General features: G+C 44.8%; 2 protein-coding genes across 2 annotated transcripts in view; both read right to left on the reverse strand.

The window, feature by feature from the left end:
- The window catches only part of LOC310791036 (putative palmitoyltransferase ZDHHC13), a 32,478-nt gene extending 23,464 nt beyond the window's left edge, over nucleotides 1–9,014 (reverse strand). The window contains exons 1-3 of the mRNA XM_083652750.1: nucleotides 8,906–9,014; nucleotides 5,115–5,341; nucleotides 303–425 (exon numbers count right to left, since the gene is read on the reverse strand). Coding sequence (XP_083508876.1) covers nucleotides 303–425; nucleotides 5,115–5,341; nucleotides 8,906–8,929 — 374 coding nt within the window. The 5' untranslated portion in view covers nucleotides 8,930–9,014. The remainder of the gene's footprint in view (nucleotides 1–302; nucleotides 426–5,114; nucleotides 5,342–8,905) is intronic.
- A 1,184-nt stretch (nucleotides 9,015–10,198) lies between these two features.
- On the reverse strand, nucleotides 10,199–12,028 carry LOC310790984 (uncharacterized protein). Its single transcript, XM_083652706.1, has 4 exons — nucleotides 10,880–12,028; nucleotides 10,699–10,767; nucleotides 10,516–10,584; nucleotides 10,199–10,422 (listed from the first exon to the last, which is right to left on the reverse strand). Exon 1 carries the CDS (start codon nucleotides 11,838–11,840, stop codon nucleotides 11,208–11,210), a length of 633 nt encoding a protein of 210 aa, XP_083508832.1. The 5' UTR covers nucleotides 11,841–12,028; the 3' UTR covers nucleotides 10,199–10,422; nucleotides 10,516–10,584; nucleotides 10,699–10,767; nucleotides 10,880–11,207.
- Between the last annotated feature and the right edge of the window lie 6,048 nt (nucleotides 12,029–18,076).

The following is an 18,076-nucleotide window of genomic DNA, read 5'->3' on the forward strand; positions in this document are numbered from 1 at the left end:
TTTTTGTCAAGGCCTCTGAAGGGGCGTGGAGGACCTCTAGAGGCGGGACCATGGCCAACAACAGTTGTAGTTCATAGGTGCACGACTTCCGCAAGGCGGACTTAGGCCAGATGACGCGAAACGCGTCGGCTGGCCCAAAAAATATGTGAGAGATGCTTGATATCTCTGGGAGTGAAGCTCCAATTTCAAGAATTTCAACGGATTCGAAAACCTTAGGGGCGTGAGATTTAATATATATTCATATTCCCCACGGAAAACCCATCCTTTAAAGCTGGTTGTGTGTGATTCTGTGCGGCTCTTACTGGACCACTTCTGCGCGGTTGTTGATGGCGGCCCAGTGCAGCAGAGAGACGTTCTCTTTATCCGGCTGTCTGACCTCATATCCTGCCTCCACCAGCTCCTTGCAGCGCTCCAGGATGCCGAACCTGAAACCAGGACAGAGGAACGTTTTCTGATGACATTTTGTCTTTTGTAGATTTGACAGAAGAAATAGCAGCTGCACTCTGTGACACCGCAGTTTGGTACGTTTTTCGATGCAGCAAAGAAGTAGAAATGCCAGAAAAGTTTCCGTGATTTTAACATTTTTAATGTATTTGTATTTTATTGATTTTATTATTTTTAATCTAGTTACATTTTTTATTTCAATTGACCACAATGTTTTCTAACCCTTTCATCTTTTACTTATCCACGATTTGTTCGGTTTGCAATGCGTATCAAGTGCCTGTATTGCTCGTATTGTGGGAACAACAGAGATCAAAGATGGCCAAAATGTAAATAAACATTATGTTGGTCGCAACGCGTTGGTCATTTGAAATACATATTGCCATGTAAAATAAAGGCCTTTCAATGTTGCACAAACCCTACAGTATGCATTGGATAATTTTGGACTTGCATTACATTTTATATATAGCGACCATACTCTACCCGCCCAGCACTTCCATTCACTTCATGCCTGGCTGCAGCTTCACGCTTGGAAAATAGGACTGAATCCTGAACGATCGCTTCAGCGTGGCTTGAGCGTGGCACGCGCGCGGCTGGTGTGAACGGCTTCGCCTGTTAACGAGGACGCCGAAATGAAACTTGTGGGTTCAGCGTAGGTTGAGCGCTGCTTCGCCGTATGGTGTAAGCCCTTGTTCACACAGGAGGACGCCGAACATAAGTAGAACTGAAGCTTGAAGCAGGCACAAGCTGAACGTACGCCTTACTGTTCATACAAGAAGCCTTCTCTTTTCCTCTCAGCGCCTACTCTCGCACCTTGAACCCCGCCCACAACTCCCATTGACTTCATGCCTGGCCTCACGCGTCACGCTTGGAAAATAGGCGTGAATCCTGAACGATCGCTTGAGCAAGGCGTGAGTTAGGGCTGCACAATATATCGTTTCAGCATCGTCATCGCAATGTGCACATGCGCAATAGTCACATCGCAGAGCATGCAATGTCAAGTAAGGCAAATTAACTCATAACATACAGTAATGCACGCCCTCTCTGTGACGTTCTAAGCTCTTTTCCTACTAACTATAGTACCTTTACTCACTTAGGATCCTGCAACTCACCCTGGATGCAGCTAAAAACACACTCACTTCCTACTACGTCAACCGTGCACGTTACCCACTAGGCCATCTTCTTAAACAGGCAAGGCTTGATAGACCTATTTAAGACTTTTGGTGAAAATTCCTGTTTTTTTTCATATCGCAATATATATCGCAGAATAAAAAAATATTGCAATGTCAGTTTTTTCCAATATCGTGCAGCCCTAGCGTGAGTAGGGCAGGGTTAAAGAAATCGATTATCCGACTTTTATTTTAATCCTTTGATATCGATTCATATGTCCAGAGATCGATTTAAAAAAAAAATAAAAAAATAAAAAAATAAAAAAAAATAAACATAGGCTATAATATTATAGGCTGTGTGTGGTAGTTGAAACATGGTTTCAAGTTGACGTTTATTTATGTTTGTAGTTGAAACAAAAACATAAATAGTGTAGGCTACATAAATGGAAATGTTTGATCATTAATATGTACTTTTAGAAATTATATAGGCTGAAATCAAATCACTGTGCATAATTGTGAAAGTGTCTTCATTGACAGATGAAAAGGCTGTTATTTACCCTTTGTCACCACCTGGTGAGTAAATATATGTGTAACTAAAACCATTAAAATTGACAACCGGTCCGCAACTTTTTTCCGCCATGTATCTACCGGTCCTTGGCGCAAAAAAAGGTTGGGAACCCCTGTGTTACATAACTGGACAATCATGTAATTCAGGTTACAGCTCAAAAAACATGTTTTAGTATCACTAACCAAATCGATATTGAAATTAATCGAATCGGAATCGAATGGGGATTAATCGATTCGGAACCTTGTGAATCGGAATCGAATCGATTCCGTTGCTTCGGCGTCCTGTGTGAACGGGGGCTTAGGCACTGAGGAAAAGACAGTGTGACCGGTTAAGCGTGAGCTTAACCGAGCTTGGGTTGTGTTTATGTTAGGCACCTGGTGTGAACAAAGGCTTTACTCCACCCAATTACACTGAGCCCTTCACAAGCAGTTTGAAGCAATCGAGATTGTCAGACTGTGTAGGAAACAGTGTGAACTGAATGAAACACTGAAGTGCAAACAGAGGAGGAGCTGCTTTTATCTACTCTCCCGCGGTCTTGCAAGAACACTGACCTTCGATCGGTCGGCTGCACCCTGAGTCAACGCACTACCTCACAGTCTGCCTGATTCCTGATCTCCTACTAACTATTTACAATCACCCCCCTCCCATGGCCAATGGTGTAGTGGTCCCCCTAAACCCCCCCCCCCCCCCCACACACACACACATTATAGGCTATAAATGTAACAATTAGGCTACCATAACCTGAACAGTACTGAATTTACTTCACTGACACCAGAATTTCAAACAGATTCACTAAGTTCATTTGAACCTAATTAGGCGCCAAAATAATGGAAAGGATGCATATTATATTGAAAGGAGGCCAAATTGACCCCCCAACCCCCCCCCCCCCCCCCGCCCCATCACTGTGACTATTTCTTCCTTAACATACAGGAATGGGTTTTATTTTGAAAACTGACAGTTTCATTTCCTGCCAGCCCAGCTCGATCTGCTCTGTGCTGCTTGACGCAACTCGAAGCGGGAAGTGAAAATGCTAACAGGGCCCGGATTTTAGCGGATTACCGGATTTAGCAGAGCGGAGAGCAGCTTCGGGGACCGTGCCGCGCTGACGTCTGGTGGCCTGGACACAGAGCGAGCAGCTCCGGTGTCGCGGTCGTAACGCGACACCTCCTGGTGGAATCTGCCGGTAGAAGTGGATATACGCAAAGCCAGCTGAAAAATAAGTGGGTATATACGCCATATACCAGCGAGAGCGTATACCCTGCACTACACCACTGCCCATGATGACTATACTGTATATGGAAATACAAATGGTGAACTTTCAGTTGAGCTGTCTGATCTGATATACAGTGTGTGCACTGAAAAAACACATCTGTCAATAGCAAGCAGCAGTGTTTCTTTAAAGTCGAAGTGAACCGTAACGGAATGCACCAGCGCGAGCGTCGGACACTGAGAACGAATTGAGAGGCGGACCATATACGTGTCGACGATTTGATTTGACAATTCTGAGGACTGGCTTTGGCATTGGCCAATCCTGGCGTGTTCCACCCCCAAATCGAGTGGGATTCAGCCTGTTGTCATGCTACGCGAGTGGGATCCGCAGAGTACCAGGGAGCCAGCTGCTTCGTGCGGAGCGAGCGGGCAATCCGATCCATAGGTGCTGCCCGCCCGCCTGGAATCTCCGAGAGACGACCCCTGACAGCCAGGGAGGCTGTCGGGCTCGGAGGCGCGCGCCATTATCGTTATAAATGTAAATAATATTCCTGGAATGCGTGTTTTAACGAGCCAGTTACATTTCTTTGCATTCTTAGACATTACCGTTTGATTTAGTTTGCATAATTGCTCAAGTTAGTAGTTAGTTTATGGGCTAGAAACTCTGCCAGATGACAGGCACTAGGCGCCATTTTCCCCTTCATTTGGAAGAGAAAATGATCCTGAAATGAAGATTTAGACAGCTGCATGTCGTGAAATGATTGGTTGAAATGGGGTAGAAATTTGATAGTAGGTGACGTCAGCAAACTGTAAATTACTGTTATCAATGAAATCTGGAAAAACAAACTTTTGATGTGAAAAAGTGTGAAAAACTAAAGAAATTAGATTGTTGTGATTTGTTTTGCATACATTATTAAATAGGTGCACTGCATACCCAGGTATTTGAACTAAAAGAAAAGAAAAGTCATTCTTGGGTTCAGCTCGACTTTAAGACAACAGGACCTAAACTCACCAATAGATTCCAATAGCAAAGCTCACTGAACCAGGCCAACACAATGACATGGGAAAAGACTATGCCGTTCTAGCTGCTGTTTCAGTAGTCTCAACGCCAGATCCACGAGAGTTCTTACGCTGATACACTACGTTACTGCATGCTGCAGAGCTCTCTGTGGGTCTGATACACTACGTTACTGCATGCTGCAGAGCTCTCTCTGGGTCTGATACACTACGTTACTGCATGCTGCAGAGCTCTCTCTGGGTCTGATACACTACGTTACTGCATGCTGCAGAGCTCTCTCTGGGTCTGATACACTACGTTACTGCACGCTGCAGAGCTCTCTCTGGGTCTGATACACTACGTTACTGCATGCTGCAGAGCTCTCTCTGGGTCTGATACACTACGTTACTGCATGCTGCAGAGCTCTCTCTGGGTCTGATACACTACGTTACTGCATGCTGCAGAGCTCTCTCTGGGTCTGGGACACTTTCCCTCAGCTGGCTGGTTATGGGAGGGAACCGTTGACTTGGCCAGTCATAATGCCGGTGGTGGATTCAGTCCTCTCCAATCAGTAACGACTTTGCGATCAGACGACACGGGAGGCGCAGCCCATTTTTCGAACGGCTCTCTCATCGGTGCTACGACCTGTCACTCATTCAATTTCAACCCGCCTTCAAAAACCAGCAGTGGGCTGCGAAGTGGCACAGACTCACTTACGTAGTATGCGGAGCGCAGCGATTCAACGTTAATACTTGAGTCTGGGGAGAGAGACTACTGTTTCAGTGCTTACTGTGTGGCCTTGACTATGTCCCAGCTGCTGCTGTCGTCCATGTGCGAGCGTTTCTTTGGCTGCTGATCTTTGGCCGTCATCACCTGCTCCGTGTTTCGGCCAAACTGCCCGTGAAACGCGGGCAGCAGGCCGTGCCCCGTGCCGCCGAACGCCGCCCCCCGCGGCCCGTGGCTGTGGGCGGGGCCTCCATGCCCGTGGTGACAGCCGTCACCCATGTGACTGTGACTCTGGAACACAGACGAGAGGGGAAAAGCACACGTCGCATATTGAAATGTACTGTCATCAATATATCGCAATAAAGAAATGTGACAATATTTTGGGTCAGGATTTAGTGAGCGATATTGGCTCCATTTTTATTCTGCCGTGGTAATCGCAAATGAGACGCTTGAGCATCGCAATTTCACAAGCTCTCCATCCAAAATTATTGTCACTTTTGTAATGACAGTCTAGACAGGTTTGCATCTGAAAGATCAGATTCTGTTGTCATTTCACTTTCATCTATTTACAGTGTTTCCCCTATATGTGAAATATGGCCACCGCTGCTATAGATTTTTTTTCTTTAGAAACTAACGTTACATTACAGACGCTTCATATCCAGTCAATTCACACACCTGAGAGTAAAGCATGTACTGCTAAACAAGAAACGTTGTGCTTCGTCGCTTACCTGATCATGCCAGCACAAAGCATAGGTGTATATTAAAGGGAATATTAAAAGGTGGTTACAAAATAAAGCACTAAATTCTGTTATTTACCTCCGCATTGAAAAACTAATCACTGGACTGTTATTTTGAAAAGCCGTTATTTTTTAAAAGGTTGTTTATTGGGGGGGGATGGGCCATATGTATGTTTAATTGAAATGGGGGGAAATAATATTGTGAAATGCTGTGATATTTTGGTAGTGGACCATAATGTGAAATTTCAAATCATTACATCGCTATTGTCTAATAATGCAATTGTATTGACTGGCTGTCATACTAGACAGGACTAGGCACTAGACAGGACAGGACTAGGCACTAGGCAGGACAGGACTAGGCACTAGGCAGGACAGGACTAGGCACTAGGCAGGACAGGACTAGGCACTAGGCAGGACAGGACTAGGCACTAGGCAGGACAGGACTAGGCACTAGACAGGACAGGACTAGGCACTAAGCAGGACACACTTTGCAAGCGAAGTAAAGAAAATTGTGCTTCACCACCGCTGCTCCAGCTCCATTCTCGGGGAAAGACTGTCGTTCTGAATCCTTAACCACAACATGATCATATTGAATCATATCATGAGATAAGCAGATCCCCTAGTCAACACAGTAGTAAACCTTTGAACCCACAATGCAACCGTTTGGCTAGAAGACACGTTGATTTTGCCGCACTAGCAGTTTAGAGGAATTCCATCGCCATTTGACGCTTATATTAGTGCTGTAAAAAATAAAATGTATGAGGAAATGAGTTTGTGAGAAGGCTGAGTTTTGACTGACATGGGGGTGAGCAGAAATTAAAACAGCTTTTCAGCCCGACCTGGGGGTGTCTCCCATTTCCAATTGTACTTGGCCAATAATTTCCACCTGCTGTCCCGGTCGTTGCTCCAACCCCCTGCTGCCGATCTGGGGAGAGCCGTAGACTAGCACCATGCTTCCTCCGATACATGTGTGCAGTCGCCAGCCGCATCTTTTCACCTGACAGCGAGGGGTTTCACCGACAGGTCGTAGCGTGTGGGAGGATCACGCTATTCCCCCCAAGTTCTCCTCCCCCCACCGAACAGGCGCCCCCCCCGACCGCCCAGAGGAGGCGCTACTGCAGCAGCCAGGGCTCATACCCCCACCGGCTTCCCACCCGCAGACACGGCCAATTGTGTCTGTAGGAACGTCTGACCAAGACAGAAGTGGGAATTGAACCCGGGTCTCCGCGGTGGTAGACGCCTCACCTGCAGGCTCTTGATGTTGTTCATGTTCTCTCCATCCTGAGACACCTAAAGTGACAATATAACTGACAGGCAGGTAACTAACAGCATATGGGAAGCAATGCCCAGGAGATGGCTGGGGGGGAACCGGATGAAATGATTATAAACCCTGAATAAACACATGGAGCTAGCAAGCAAACAGCCTGGAGCAGTGGGTGGAGGAGTGGGTGGAGCAGTGGGTGGAGGGGTGACGGCTCTTGCACACAACACCTACAATGGCAAAATCGCTTCTCCGCTGTGACGCAGCGTGTTGTGGGCGTGGAAACCAGCTTCCAGCTTGGAGCTGTAGCCTGTAGAAACGTTTTCAGGTAGATGTACACAGGAGGGTGGTTGGACGAAATGTGTAGGAAGAGCTGTCATTGGGTAGCTTCAACGAAAGGTCCCGCCCTAGTCCCGCCCCGCGAGCGTGAAGCCGCTCGGAGACAAGCCGCCTCTAGTCTGCGACAGCGAAACGCTGGGCGGTTCCAGCGGCAGGGGGCGCGAGGTTGAAATGGACCAATCAGACGCGGAAATAGAGCCGTGCAAGAGCCGTTACGGGCGGCTCTGGCACACCATGAAACGCTCGGCGGCATGCAGAGCGCTGCATCTTGATAGGCTGTCTTGCTCTATTTCCGCGTCCGATTGGTCCATTTCAACCTCGCGCCCCCTGCCGCTGGAACCGCCCAGCGTTTCGCCGTCGCAGACTAGAGGCGGCTTGTCTCCGAGCGGCTTCACGCTCGCGGGGCGGGACTAGGGCGGGACCTTTCGTTAAAGCTACCCAATGACAGCTCTTCCTACACATTTCGTCCAACCACCCTTCTGTGTACATCTACCTGAAAAACGTTTCTACAGGCTACAGCTCCAAGCTGGAAGCTGGTTTCCACGCCCACAAAACGCTGTAGGTGTGCACGAGGCGTTAGTGAGTCATTCACAAGGTGTGTATGTTCCCCCACTCTATTTAGCATAAAAATCGTACTATATGACACGGGCTATTGCGGGAACTCATCAAAGGGGGGGGGTTCTGTTCAATCTCAGCACCTCCATAATGCCTCTCAATATAATAGGCCACTATACTTGAGGTAACTTATAAAAATGCTTGGAGTCATGGAATCACCAAAGGCAAAGATACCTAGGTGTATACATGTTTTTACTCACACTTCTTCACACATCTGTCTTCTTCTGACATAAAAATAAATAAAAACAAAATCATGACTTCAGTATCTTATTTTATTAAATTTTGCGTTTGCCTCTAAAACGATACTTTATTTTTTTCTGCATTTTGGGTATAGTTGATTGACCACCTTTTTCTATTTTTTAGCTGTGACTGATACAATTGAATTATGATAGAATTGGACCTGGGGAACACATAGGACCCTGGAAACATAGATACGCTATCGGTTCTAGTTTCATAACAACATTATAATATATATTTAGCTAAAGAAAATGTTATAGCAGCCAGCGAAGCTAGCTGACAGGCACAAGGGTTAAACGAGCGTTAGCTGTCAGTGCAGTGTGTGCATCGTCATATCAACCACAATCAAAACGGGTTTCCGTATTCGTTAACGAATTCAATGATGATGATGATATGATAGCACAAGATCTGAGTCGTGATTGAGAACATATTATCTAAATTGCTGTTAATTAACGTCAGGACTTCAATCAGTAGTGTGTCTCACACAGGTTAGCCAACGTTACAGCCTGTTACAGATGAGCTCAAATAGACATGATGCTAGCTGATCATGCTAACACGACACCGGAGCGGAGCGGAGATCAGCGGGTCAGCCGGGGCGCTGCCAGCTGAAACAGACACCCGCAAACACCGGGAACACGAGCCGCTAATGACCATAAATCAACTTACAGCACTGCCCTCGTTCCAGTCCATCTTGCTGTGCAGGAAAAGCTTTGGGTTGGAAAGGGGGGGTAGGGAAGGGAAGAGCGGAAGACAACATTGACCGCATTTCCGTGTGCGTCATATCCGCCGTGGGGAGGGGGGGGGGGTGACACATGCGCGGTGGAAAACAAACAACCGGCTTGAAATTCAAACATGAGTGAATTAATGACATCAATGTCATCATCAGTGACATCACTGAACGTATAGCCTTGTGTGTGTGTGAGAGTGAATTTATGACATCACTGATGATGTCATCAGTGGAATTTATGACATCACTGATGATGTCTTCAGTGGGACAGAGAAACAAACAGACATTTCCACAGCACTTGAGTTGCAAGACAGACTGCTACATGGACGAGTCAACTTGGCTGGCAGTATGACATAAATTACGCAATAGGACGAATCAGCGTGATGTCATTTATCATCAGTTATTTTGGTGAAAATAATGCAAAAGTAGTGTAATAAGTAGCGTCACCGACGCCAAACCCAACCACCTTTTTGACAATATTCTATCAAAATTATGTTTCAACTGCTGCTACAAATGATCAAGTGCTGTTTCCACCCAGTTTAATGGCTGAAACCACAAGTAAAACTTTTTATCTTTCTGGAGACATCTTGTTTTATTCAATCATCCGTTTCCTTACCAGTCTGGGAAGTGACGTTATTGCTGGTGAAAAAGCTGCGAGCCAAACCCCCGGGCGTTTTGCAGGGATTTTCTTCTGTTGTGTTTTACAAAAGTTGGCATCCTGCCTGGCTACATTACTGCCTCCTTCTGGATTTACCCAGCCACTGATTGTGTTACCCAAAACTATGGCTCGGGACCTGGGTCGCAGACTCGTGGGGGGTGGGTCACCAATTGGTCATCATGGCAAGTCATCATCACCATAATATGTTTGATAGTTTATGATATCACTGATGATCTCATAATATCTATGACATCTTCAGTGATGTCATAAATCACTGATGGTGTCACACAAACTCCTTTTCCTGACACGGAATACTCACAAAATACCAGCTGATACAATTATACACTGCCAGTAATCCACACAGAATTACTTATGACATGCCTATAGACAATGTTTATGACTATAATTGAATTGTCTGAATCAAAGACAGATGACTAGGAAATGATGGAACATTTATTTAAAACATATTTTTAAAACATTTGTTTTAAACAAAAACTTGATATAACTTTACTTATTTTTAAACATGTATTTTAAACATAAAAATATATTTGTTAGAACTTATAGACAGGACAAAAAAAATGCAAATAAATAAAATTACTCCTCTATGCACCAAAAACACATGTAGTTAATTTCATCGTCGTCCAGCTCCTCCTCCCAGCCGACACAAACGCCGTGAAACCATTTGTGGCAGCTGGCACACTGGACCCCACAACACCAATCCCTCCGCACTCTCCGGAGGCTCTTCTTTCCAGCACCGGCCACACCGCGACTCCAGTTTGCCTTTCTCCGCGGTGTGACCTATTCTCACAAAAAGAAAGGAAAAAAGTTCAGAAAATGTCCTTATTGATTCTCATGTTTGCATGTAAAAACAGTCAACATGGAGCACACTACCGGTGGATGTTGTGGGTCCAGCAGACAAGGAGGAGCTGGACGACACTGAACGCTGGTTGCGCTTGCGGGCTGTAAAAATAAGAGACAAAGTTTAGGCATGCCTTGTTTATTCATTGTGATTGTTTATTATTGATCAAGTCTAATGTCTAATGTTCAAATGTTTTTGACAGATAAAGGATTTACTTTGCGAGGGAGAGGAAGAACGGCGGGACCGCTGGAGACCACGTCCTTGCCGTCCTGATGTTGAAGGCTCTAAAGAATGATCATGTTTATATTAAAACATGAAAATACAGCCTCCCAATAATGTCTATGCATCACAGTAGTTCTTACATTTTTATATTTGAATTGAATTCAAAGCAAATACCAGCAAAAGATGGGGGAGTGTGCTGAGCAGGCAGGCTTGCAATGGACGCTGGTGTGGTGCTGGGGGCAGGCAGCCGCGGCCCGTGGGGGGCACAAGAGGGGGCCAAGGGGGTTGAGGGCCGGTCTCCCTTTCCCACCCAAACGACAATGTCATTTTGCTTCTCTTCGCTTTGGGGATCTTCGGCTTCCCCGAGCGTCCACAGCGGAGCTTTCCCTTCTTGTGGAGGCAGTAGAGTAGACCACTACAATGAGGATCACTCCACTGCCATTGGCATCACCATCGGCCGTAAAATTAAATGCCATGTGCCACTTAGCCATTGTTCGCCCTCTCACTGACCGTGGCTGGAGCAGTGCCCGAGGGAGACTCTGCGGCTGGGGGCGCCGGGAGCCGCAAAGCGGGGCAGAGGGGGTGGTTGTCGGGTTGGCGTCTTCAGCCCGCTGCTGCTCTCTAGTCCTTTCGCTCCAGAGCCTGGGCTTCCCGCCGCGCAGCACGGGTCCTCCAGGTCATCAATGGCATCCGACATCCCCTGAGCCGTCAGGACCCTGGCCTTTGTCATGTTCCTCCTGACTGTGCCGGCGTTCCGGTTATAGTTCACCTCAGCCAGGAGGAGGGCCAGGTCCGGTGGTATTCGGCGTGCTGCTACCAGGGGGTGGGAAGAGATATGTGTGGGCAGGTGGTTTGGGGACAGGAGGTGGGCTCTGGGGGTGAGGGGCAGACATAGGGTGACTCGGGGCCAGGGTTGCTGGGACAGGTGGGGGAACTGTGGATGTGGATGGGGGTGGGGCAACTGTGGACAGGGGAGGGGAGGCAGCAGCAGGCACGGCCCAGGAAGATGTCGGAGCAGATGAAGGTGGCGGTCCCGTGGAGGTCCCAGCTGGCGGCGGGGGTGGTGGTGCAGTGGAGGTCGACGTCCCAGCTGGCGGGAGTGGTGGTGGTGCAGTGGAGGTCGACGTGGTCCCATGCCGCGGCCCAGACGGCATGACCCGTGACCAGTCAATCGCCGTCGGGTCCAGAGGGTGGAGGCCACACTTCCTGAAGCCAGCCACCACCACTCTCCGATCCACGAGCCTCTCTAAGGACCCTTGAAAACTCTTTCTTCGAAACGACGAAAGAGTGGTTCATGACCGACACGTCTCCCGCAACCCGGGCGAAACCTGCCTGTGGGGGCTTCTGGGTTCACCTTGTCCAGACTGGAGCTGTGTGTGTGTGTGTGTGTGTGGGGAGGGGGGGGTGAAAGGGTTCATACAGACATTACAAAACAAAACAAGGACTTAGTTTCAAGCACCTTGTTTAAAAAAAATTGCTATTTTCAAGGTATTCCAGGACTTGACTTTTTCCCCCTCAAACTCCAAGCACTTCAAGCACATTGGCAGAACCCTGCAAGTTAACGTTATTTTCATGTTTTATTGTCTGTCTATACTGTCATATCAGGCAAATGGCTGCTTGATTCTTTGTTAAAAGCGCCCCACCGAATCTTCAGTCGAGACAAAGCAGTAGACTATGGGGCTTTTCAGCATTAAAAATACGTCTAATGCAGTCGCACACATTCTTAAACTACCGTCGCCCAAGCACTTCAGTGCTACTTTCTCTTATCAAAGGTACTTCCATAAGGTATTTGGACATCTTATCATGCACATATTAATATGAAACTTTCCATATTTAGACTGTCGTATATGTGCTAATAATAACGACTCACCTTATCGCGCGATCAGCCTCCTTCAAATGACCGGGAAGGAAGGAGGAAGTACGTCACTCGGTCCGCAAACAAAGGTGGTCGGGTTTGCGTAAAAGTGTCCGTGCATGGCGTTGGTTCCGTTAACTGCTCTACACCAGCTCTACACCAGACAGTATTATTGTAATGTCACTTATTACTTTCAAATTAAAGTAACTAACGCTAGTCATATTTACATTTTGAAAGTACCTTCCTAACACTGCTCCTGCATGATTCAGAGTTGTACACTTCATATTATGAAGTGTGTTTGAGTTAGTTATATCCTTGTCCTGTGGAGGGCAGTAATACGCCTAGTAGCGTCTACACTGCCGGAAATTGGAAACTTGAAAGAAGAAGAACTGGCATGGCTTCCAAGTGTGCTTCCAACTTTCCAACCTAACCTAAACTTATTGAATCGAACCTTTTGTCGTTATTATAGTGTTTATATTGTTAATAATAGTGTTGTAATATAGTGTAGTTTGTTTGAAGTGTTATCGACATGGGACAGTGCTTCGTTCCAGATTGCAATCACCGCTCAGGCATCAATCAATGCCGTTTCTACATCTTCCCAAAGAGTGAGTCTGCAAAGAAGCGGTGGCTGAAATATATAAGGTAACGTTCATCATAGCCTTAACCTTGCATTCACGTAGCTGAGCTGCATGGGACAAGCAGCTTACTAGTAGTAGGTAGCGTTAGCCCTTTCCAGAACGCTGTACATTCCGATCATCCGACCTACAACGTTCTTGAAAGGGCTACGCTAGCTAGTAGGTAACGTTACGTTAGTTAGCGTTGTAGCTCACTAAAGTTAACTTCCAGAGTGTACACTTGTGCCTAATACCTTGCTTATCCTGCATCCTAGCCTACCAACAAGCCCCGGTGCAATTTGTGTCATTTTCTATGGCTATATGGACCTTCCTAAGTGTCTGGAATAAAGTTGAATTGATAAGGCTTCATGGAGTTTGCCAGAGATAACGTTAGTCTCAACGTGAGACTCCTCTGTTATAGCTAACAGCGTCTAGCCAAGTCGAGGGACCACGACGCGGCGTGATTTCTAGCCCCACATAGGATAAGCAATAACCACGCCCTGTGGCGCCGGGATTGGCCAGGAGCATTGAAGCTTGGTACTAAAGCACCAGGGTTTTTCATCTTTTAAAATAAAGATGTTTAAAAAACTATTGCTTGTTACATTTTCAGTGCTGTACCTTTTCTCTGGGTAAGAATTGAGCTTGAAATTAAAGGAACACTCCGCTCATTTTCAACCAGCTTTGTATCATTAGAACATCAGTAGTATATCAGAAAACTGTAAACCGTTTTGAAGTGTGTCATTTAATTTGACAGTTATTGAGTGTTAAAGTGTGGACCAGTGACATCACTGGTCCACACTAACTCAAATGAATAACTCATTAACTCAAATCAACTCTCAATAACTGTCAAACTAGATGAATGATGAATAGTTTGACAGTTATTGAGAGTTGATTTGAGTTAATGAGTTATTAATTTGAGTTAGTGTGGACCAGTGATGTCACTGGTCCACACTTTAACACTCAATAACTGTCAAATTAAATGACAGACTTCAAAACCGTTTACAGTTTTCTGATATACTACTGATGTTCTAATGATACAAAGCTGGTTGAAAATGGGCGGAGTGTTCCTTTAACGATATGATACATTATATTATATGAGCTATGAACGTGAACACAACACCGTTTATATTATTGCATGTTTTTGTAGATTGTGTACATTGTGTAGATTACAATTATTATGCCTATTATTATTATTACTATGCAAGGTGACAAGGACAAGGACAGATTGGCTTTATCTGTTCCCCACTGCACTTGTTAGAAGTAAAAGTACTGCATTAAAAGTCTTAGTAAAAAAGTAATTGGCATATTAGCAGAAAATGTAGGGCTACCTAAAGTAACGGTACACGATGATTTTAATGTGCAGCATTTTATTAAAGTGGCTGGTCGAGTTTGAACAAATTCTAAGTAATTATACAGTTTGTTTAATTTAATTGAACAACATTGCATCATAATTGATCAAATGCTCATATCTTTTCTATGTTGGGGCAGGATGACTTCCCTGTTACCATACAAACTAGGGCTGGGTATTGGCAAGGACCTCATGATACAATACGTTTGTATCAGGATACATTGCGATACAATACATATTGCGATATATTGCAATAATCTACATCATTTACTGGAGATTGAATTCGCTGTGTACTACCCAGGTAGTGTAATAATATGTACATCACTTTATATTGATAACTTGGACAAAATTGAGTCAAAATTACTGTGTTGAGTGTAGGGGTGTCACGATACACTCAGTTCACGATACGATACGTATCACGATACTGGGTTCACGATAACGATACGATACGATACGATTTTAACAATATTTTTAAAAACTTGAATAATGACAATATATGACTGGAAAAGTAGTATTTTATTTGAAATGCACAAATACAAAACATGCTGTTGTGGGAAATTGTTATTACAATAACAACTAGAAAAAACATGAGATTGGAGATAAGGCTTATCTTGAAATAGAATGAGTTACACCGTCACTTAGATTTACTTTGAACTAAAAGGTTTCTCAGCAGTATAAATTCTCATTATGCATCTTCAGTTTTTCTTCAAACTCAAACAACAAGACTTTTCTTAATCTATTTTTTATGCATCTTCAGTTTTTCCTGTCAAGTAAACAGTTTTGCCAGAAACTCAATTGAATGGTTTCTCTCCTGTATAACTTCTCATGTGTCTCTTCAGAGACTTGTTCAACTGAACTACTTTCCACACATTGAACTTCAACAAACAAAGACGTTTCTTAGTCTATTTTTTGAAAAAAAAAAAAAAAAAATTTTTTTTTTTTTTTTTTTTTTTTTTGCGATATGAGATTTCATCTCAACGATACATATCGTGACGTTTTACTATCGCGAAATTTCGTGGGACGATATATTGTGACACCCCTAGTTGAGTGTGTTACTGAACATACTGTAATAAAAAGTATTTTTTATTGTGTCACTGAACACGCGGCTGTGCAAAGAATCGATAACGGCGATATATCACCATATTTTTCTGAAATATCGATACAGTATTGCGGAAAAAAGTATCGCGATATATTGCCGTATCGATTTTATGGCACAGCCCCAATACAAATGCCTCTCGAGGTCTATCAATCAGTCAGTCCTTTAGCAACTACAAACCACACTGTTCAAATAAATGTAGTGGAGCTAAAAAGTACAATATTTTCCATTTTGCTACTCACTAGACCCTTCTCACGGGGGCCATTTTGTGTCGAAAAGGCAGGGTAAACACAGGTGCAAGCAAAACACTAATGAGGGTTTCAAACTTCCATGATTGGAATTTGGAAACCCTCATTAGTGTTTTGCTTGCACCTGTGTTTATTCTGCCTTTTCGACACAAAATGGCCCCTGTGAAAAGGGTCTATACTCTATGTAACAGTAAGGCAAGGGAAGGCGCCTACACGGCACATGCACAAAGTCCATTTTTCTTTTCAATTAATGAGCTGAACCAAATGCACCGCAGCAAGATCATGACTCCTGCACCCCCTGTACAGTAGGATATGTAATACGCTGTTTTCTTCTTTCAGACGTGCAGACAGGCAGCCCGGTACCTGGTCTAGAGTGTGCAGCTGTCACTTTACAGAAGGACGTGAGACTCCAAAATGGTTCCCCGGGCGTGTGAAGAGTCCGACCGTGGAGAAGAGTGTGCCCGTGGCGGGCAGTCCACCTGTGGAGGGGAGTCCGCCTGTGGAGGGGAGTCCACCTGTGCCCGTGGATGACAGTGTGCCCATGGCGGGCAAGCCAAAGGTTTGTGGTTGTGGGGCGTTTGTTTATAATGTTTTCTGAAAATCGCATTAAAAAAAAGCGCATTTACGCTTCAAAAGTCACAAAATATTATATTTAAGCTTATGATGATGAGGCTCGTTGTCTGCTTTAATGACAATTTACGCACACCACTATAGCCTATCTTGCGGACCATAATATTGATTGATTGATCAATCACACATTAGGTCTGATTATGATCCGATATGCGTTACAGTTTTGTTGTTCGTCGGATCCATGTGCATAGGTATCTGTAGGAAAATGGCATGCTCCAGGCTCTAAAACCTGTTGAAATCCTGTAGTTGTGTGTGTGGATGGCGCTGCCTGTGAGCGGGAAGATAAAGTATGGCGTTTTCAGGCATTAGTTTGGCCAGTTGCTGTGGATGCAGTTGTTACAGTAGCAAAGCGGCATAAATAACTAGCCTATAATTACATGATGAACAGTACAACGATATTTCATGGCATAAACCTCTTGTTTTTACGCACACACTCGTCGTCATCTCATAGGCTATTTTCTATAACCTATCTATCTGATGATGTCCATTTTATTGCACACACACCCGATAACATGGTTTGGACATAAACACGTGATGATGACTGATGCGCGACTAAAATCAGACTCATTCATTAATAACAACGCCAGTGTGTCATTACGCACTGCACAGCATTACGTAACGCTGGTATGGCCACATGGAGAGAGGCAGAATCCATTCATTTTTCATCTATTCTGAGGTCAATTTACCAAATTAATAACTCATTAACTCAAATCAACTCTCAATAACTGTCAAACTAGATGAATGACAGAATGTTTGACAGTTATTGAGAGTTGATTTGAGTTAATGAGTTATTAATTTGAGTTAGTGTGGACCAGTGATGTCACTGGTCCACACTTTAACACTCAATAACTGTCAAATTAAATGACAGACTTCAAAACAGTTTACAGTTTTCTGTAGGGCTGGGTATCGAGTTTCGATACTTACTTGGCACCGAAATGGAAACATCGATACTAAGGGGTATCGAAGCCTCCCTTGTCAATCGATACCAATTTTCGATACCAAAACAAAACAGCGTCATTGAGCCTATAAGCATGCGACATGCTTGCACGCCGCGCTCTAATACGGCTGGTGATTGGCTGTCATGTAGAGGCATGCAGGAAACGTTACGTCCACTTTAGCCGGTGTGTTTGTTGTGACTGTGAGCCAGGCGTGCGGTGCGGATATAGTATACAAGAAGTTAGCCACTCAAGCTACTCCTATCCTGGAGTACCATATGGCGAAGATGATGAAAAGCAGGAAAAGAAACAGAAACAACACGGACTGGTTTCCACAGATAAGAGAAATAATTGAGAGGTGGGTCAGCTTACCGCAAGTTAGCGGTTATCAGATCCCTCAGTCTGACAAATCCATGCATCTGGCTGTGAGTTGTAGCTAGCAGATCGTTTAATTAATTGCCGCCGTAACGTTATGCGCAAGCGGGCATTGTGTATTTTTAGCAACTCGTTAACAAACGCTGATGTCATGATAGTTTGTTGAATGTAAATGCGATTCATTTATATTGATTGGCTAGTCAGTGAATGCGTGAAGTGGAGCTGTCTCGTCAGATTTGACAAGAATGACGTTCTGTTGCAGCAGTGAGC

Source organism: Poromitra crassiceps (assembly GCF_964638095.1).
Source record: "Poromitra crassiceps genome assembly, chromosome: 16".
Classification (NCBI taxonomy): Eukaryota; Metazoa; Chordata; class Actinopteri; order Beryciformes; family Melamphaidae; genus Poromitra; species Poromitra crassiceps.

What these genes read in the sequence shown, in the direction of transcription:
- LOC310790984 (XM_083652706.1), bottom strand. Translation starts at nt 11,840, where the DNA reads ATGGGACCACGTCGACCTCCACTGCACCACCACCACTCCCGCCAGCTG.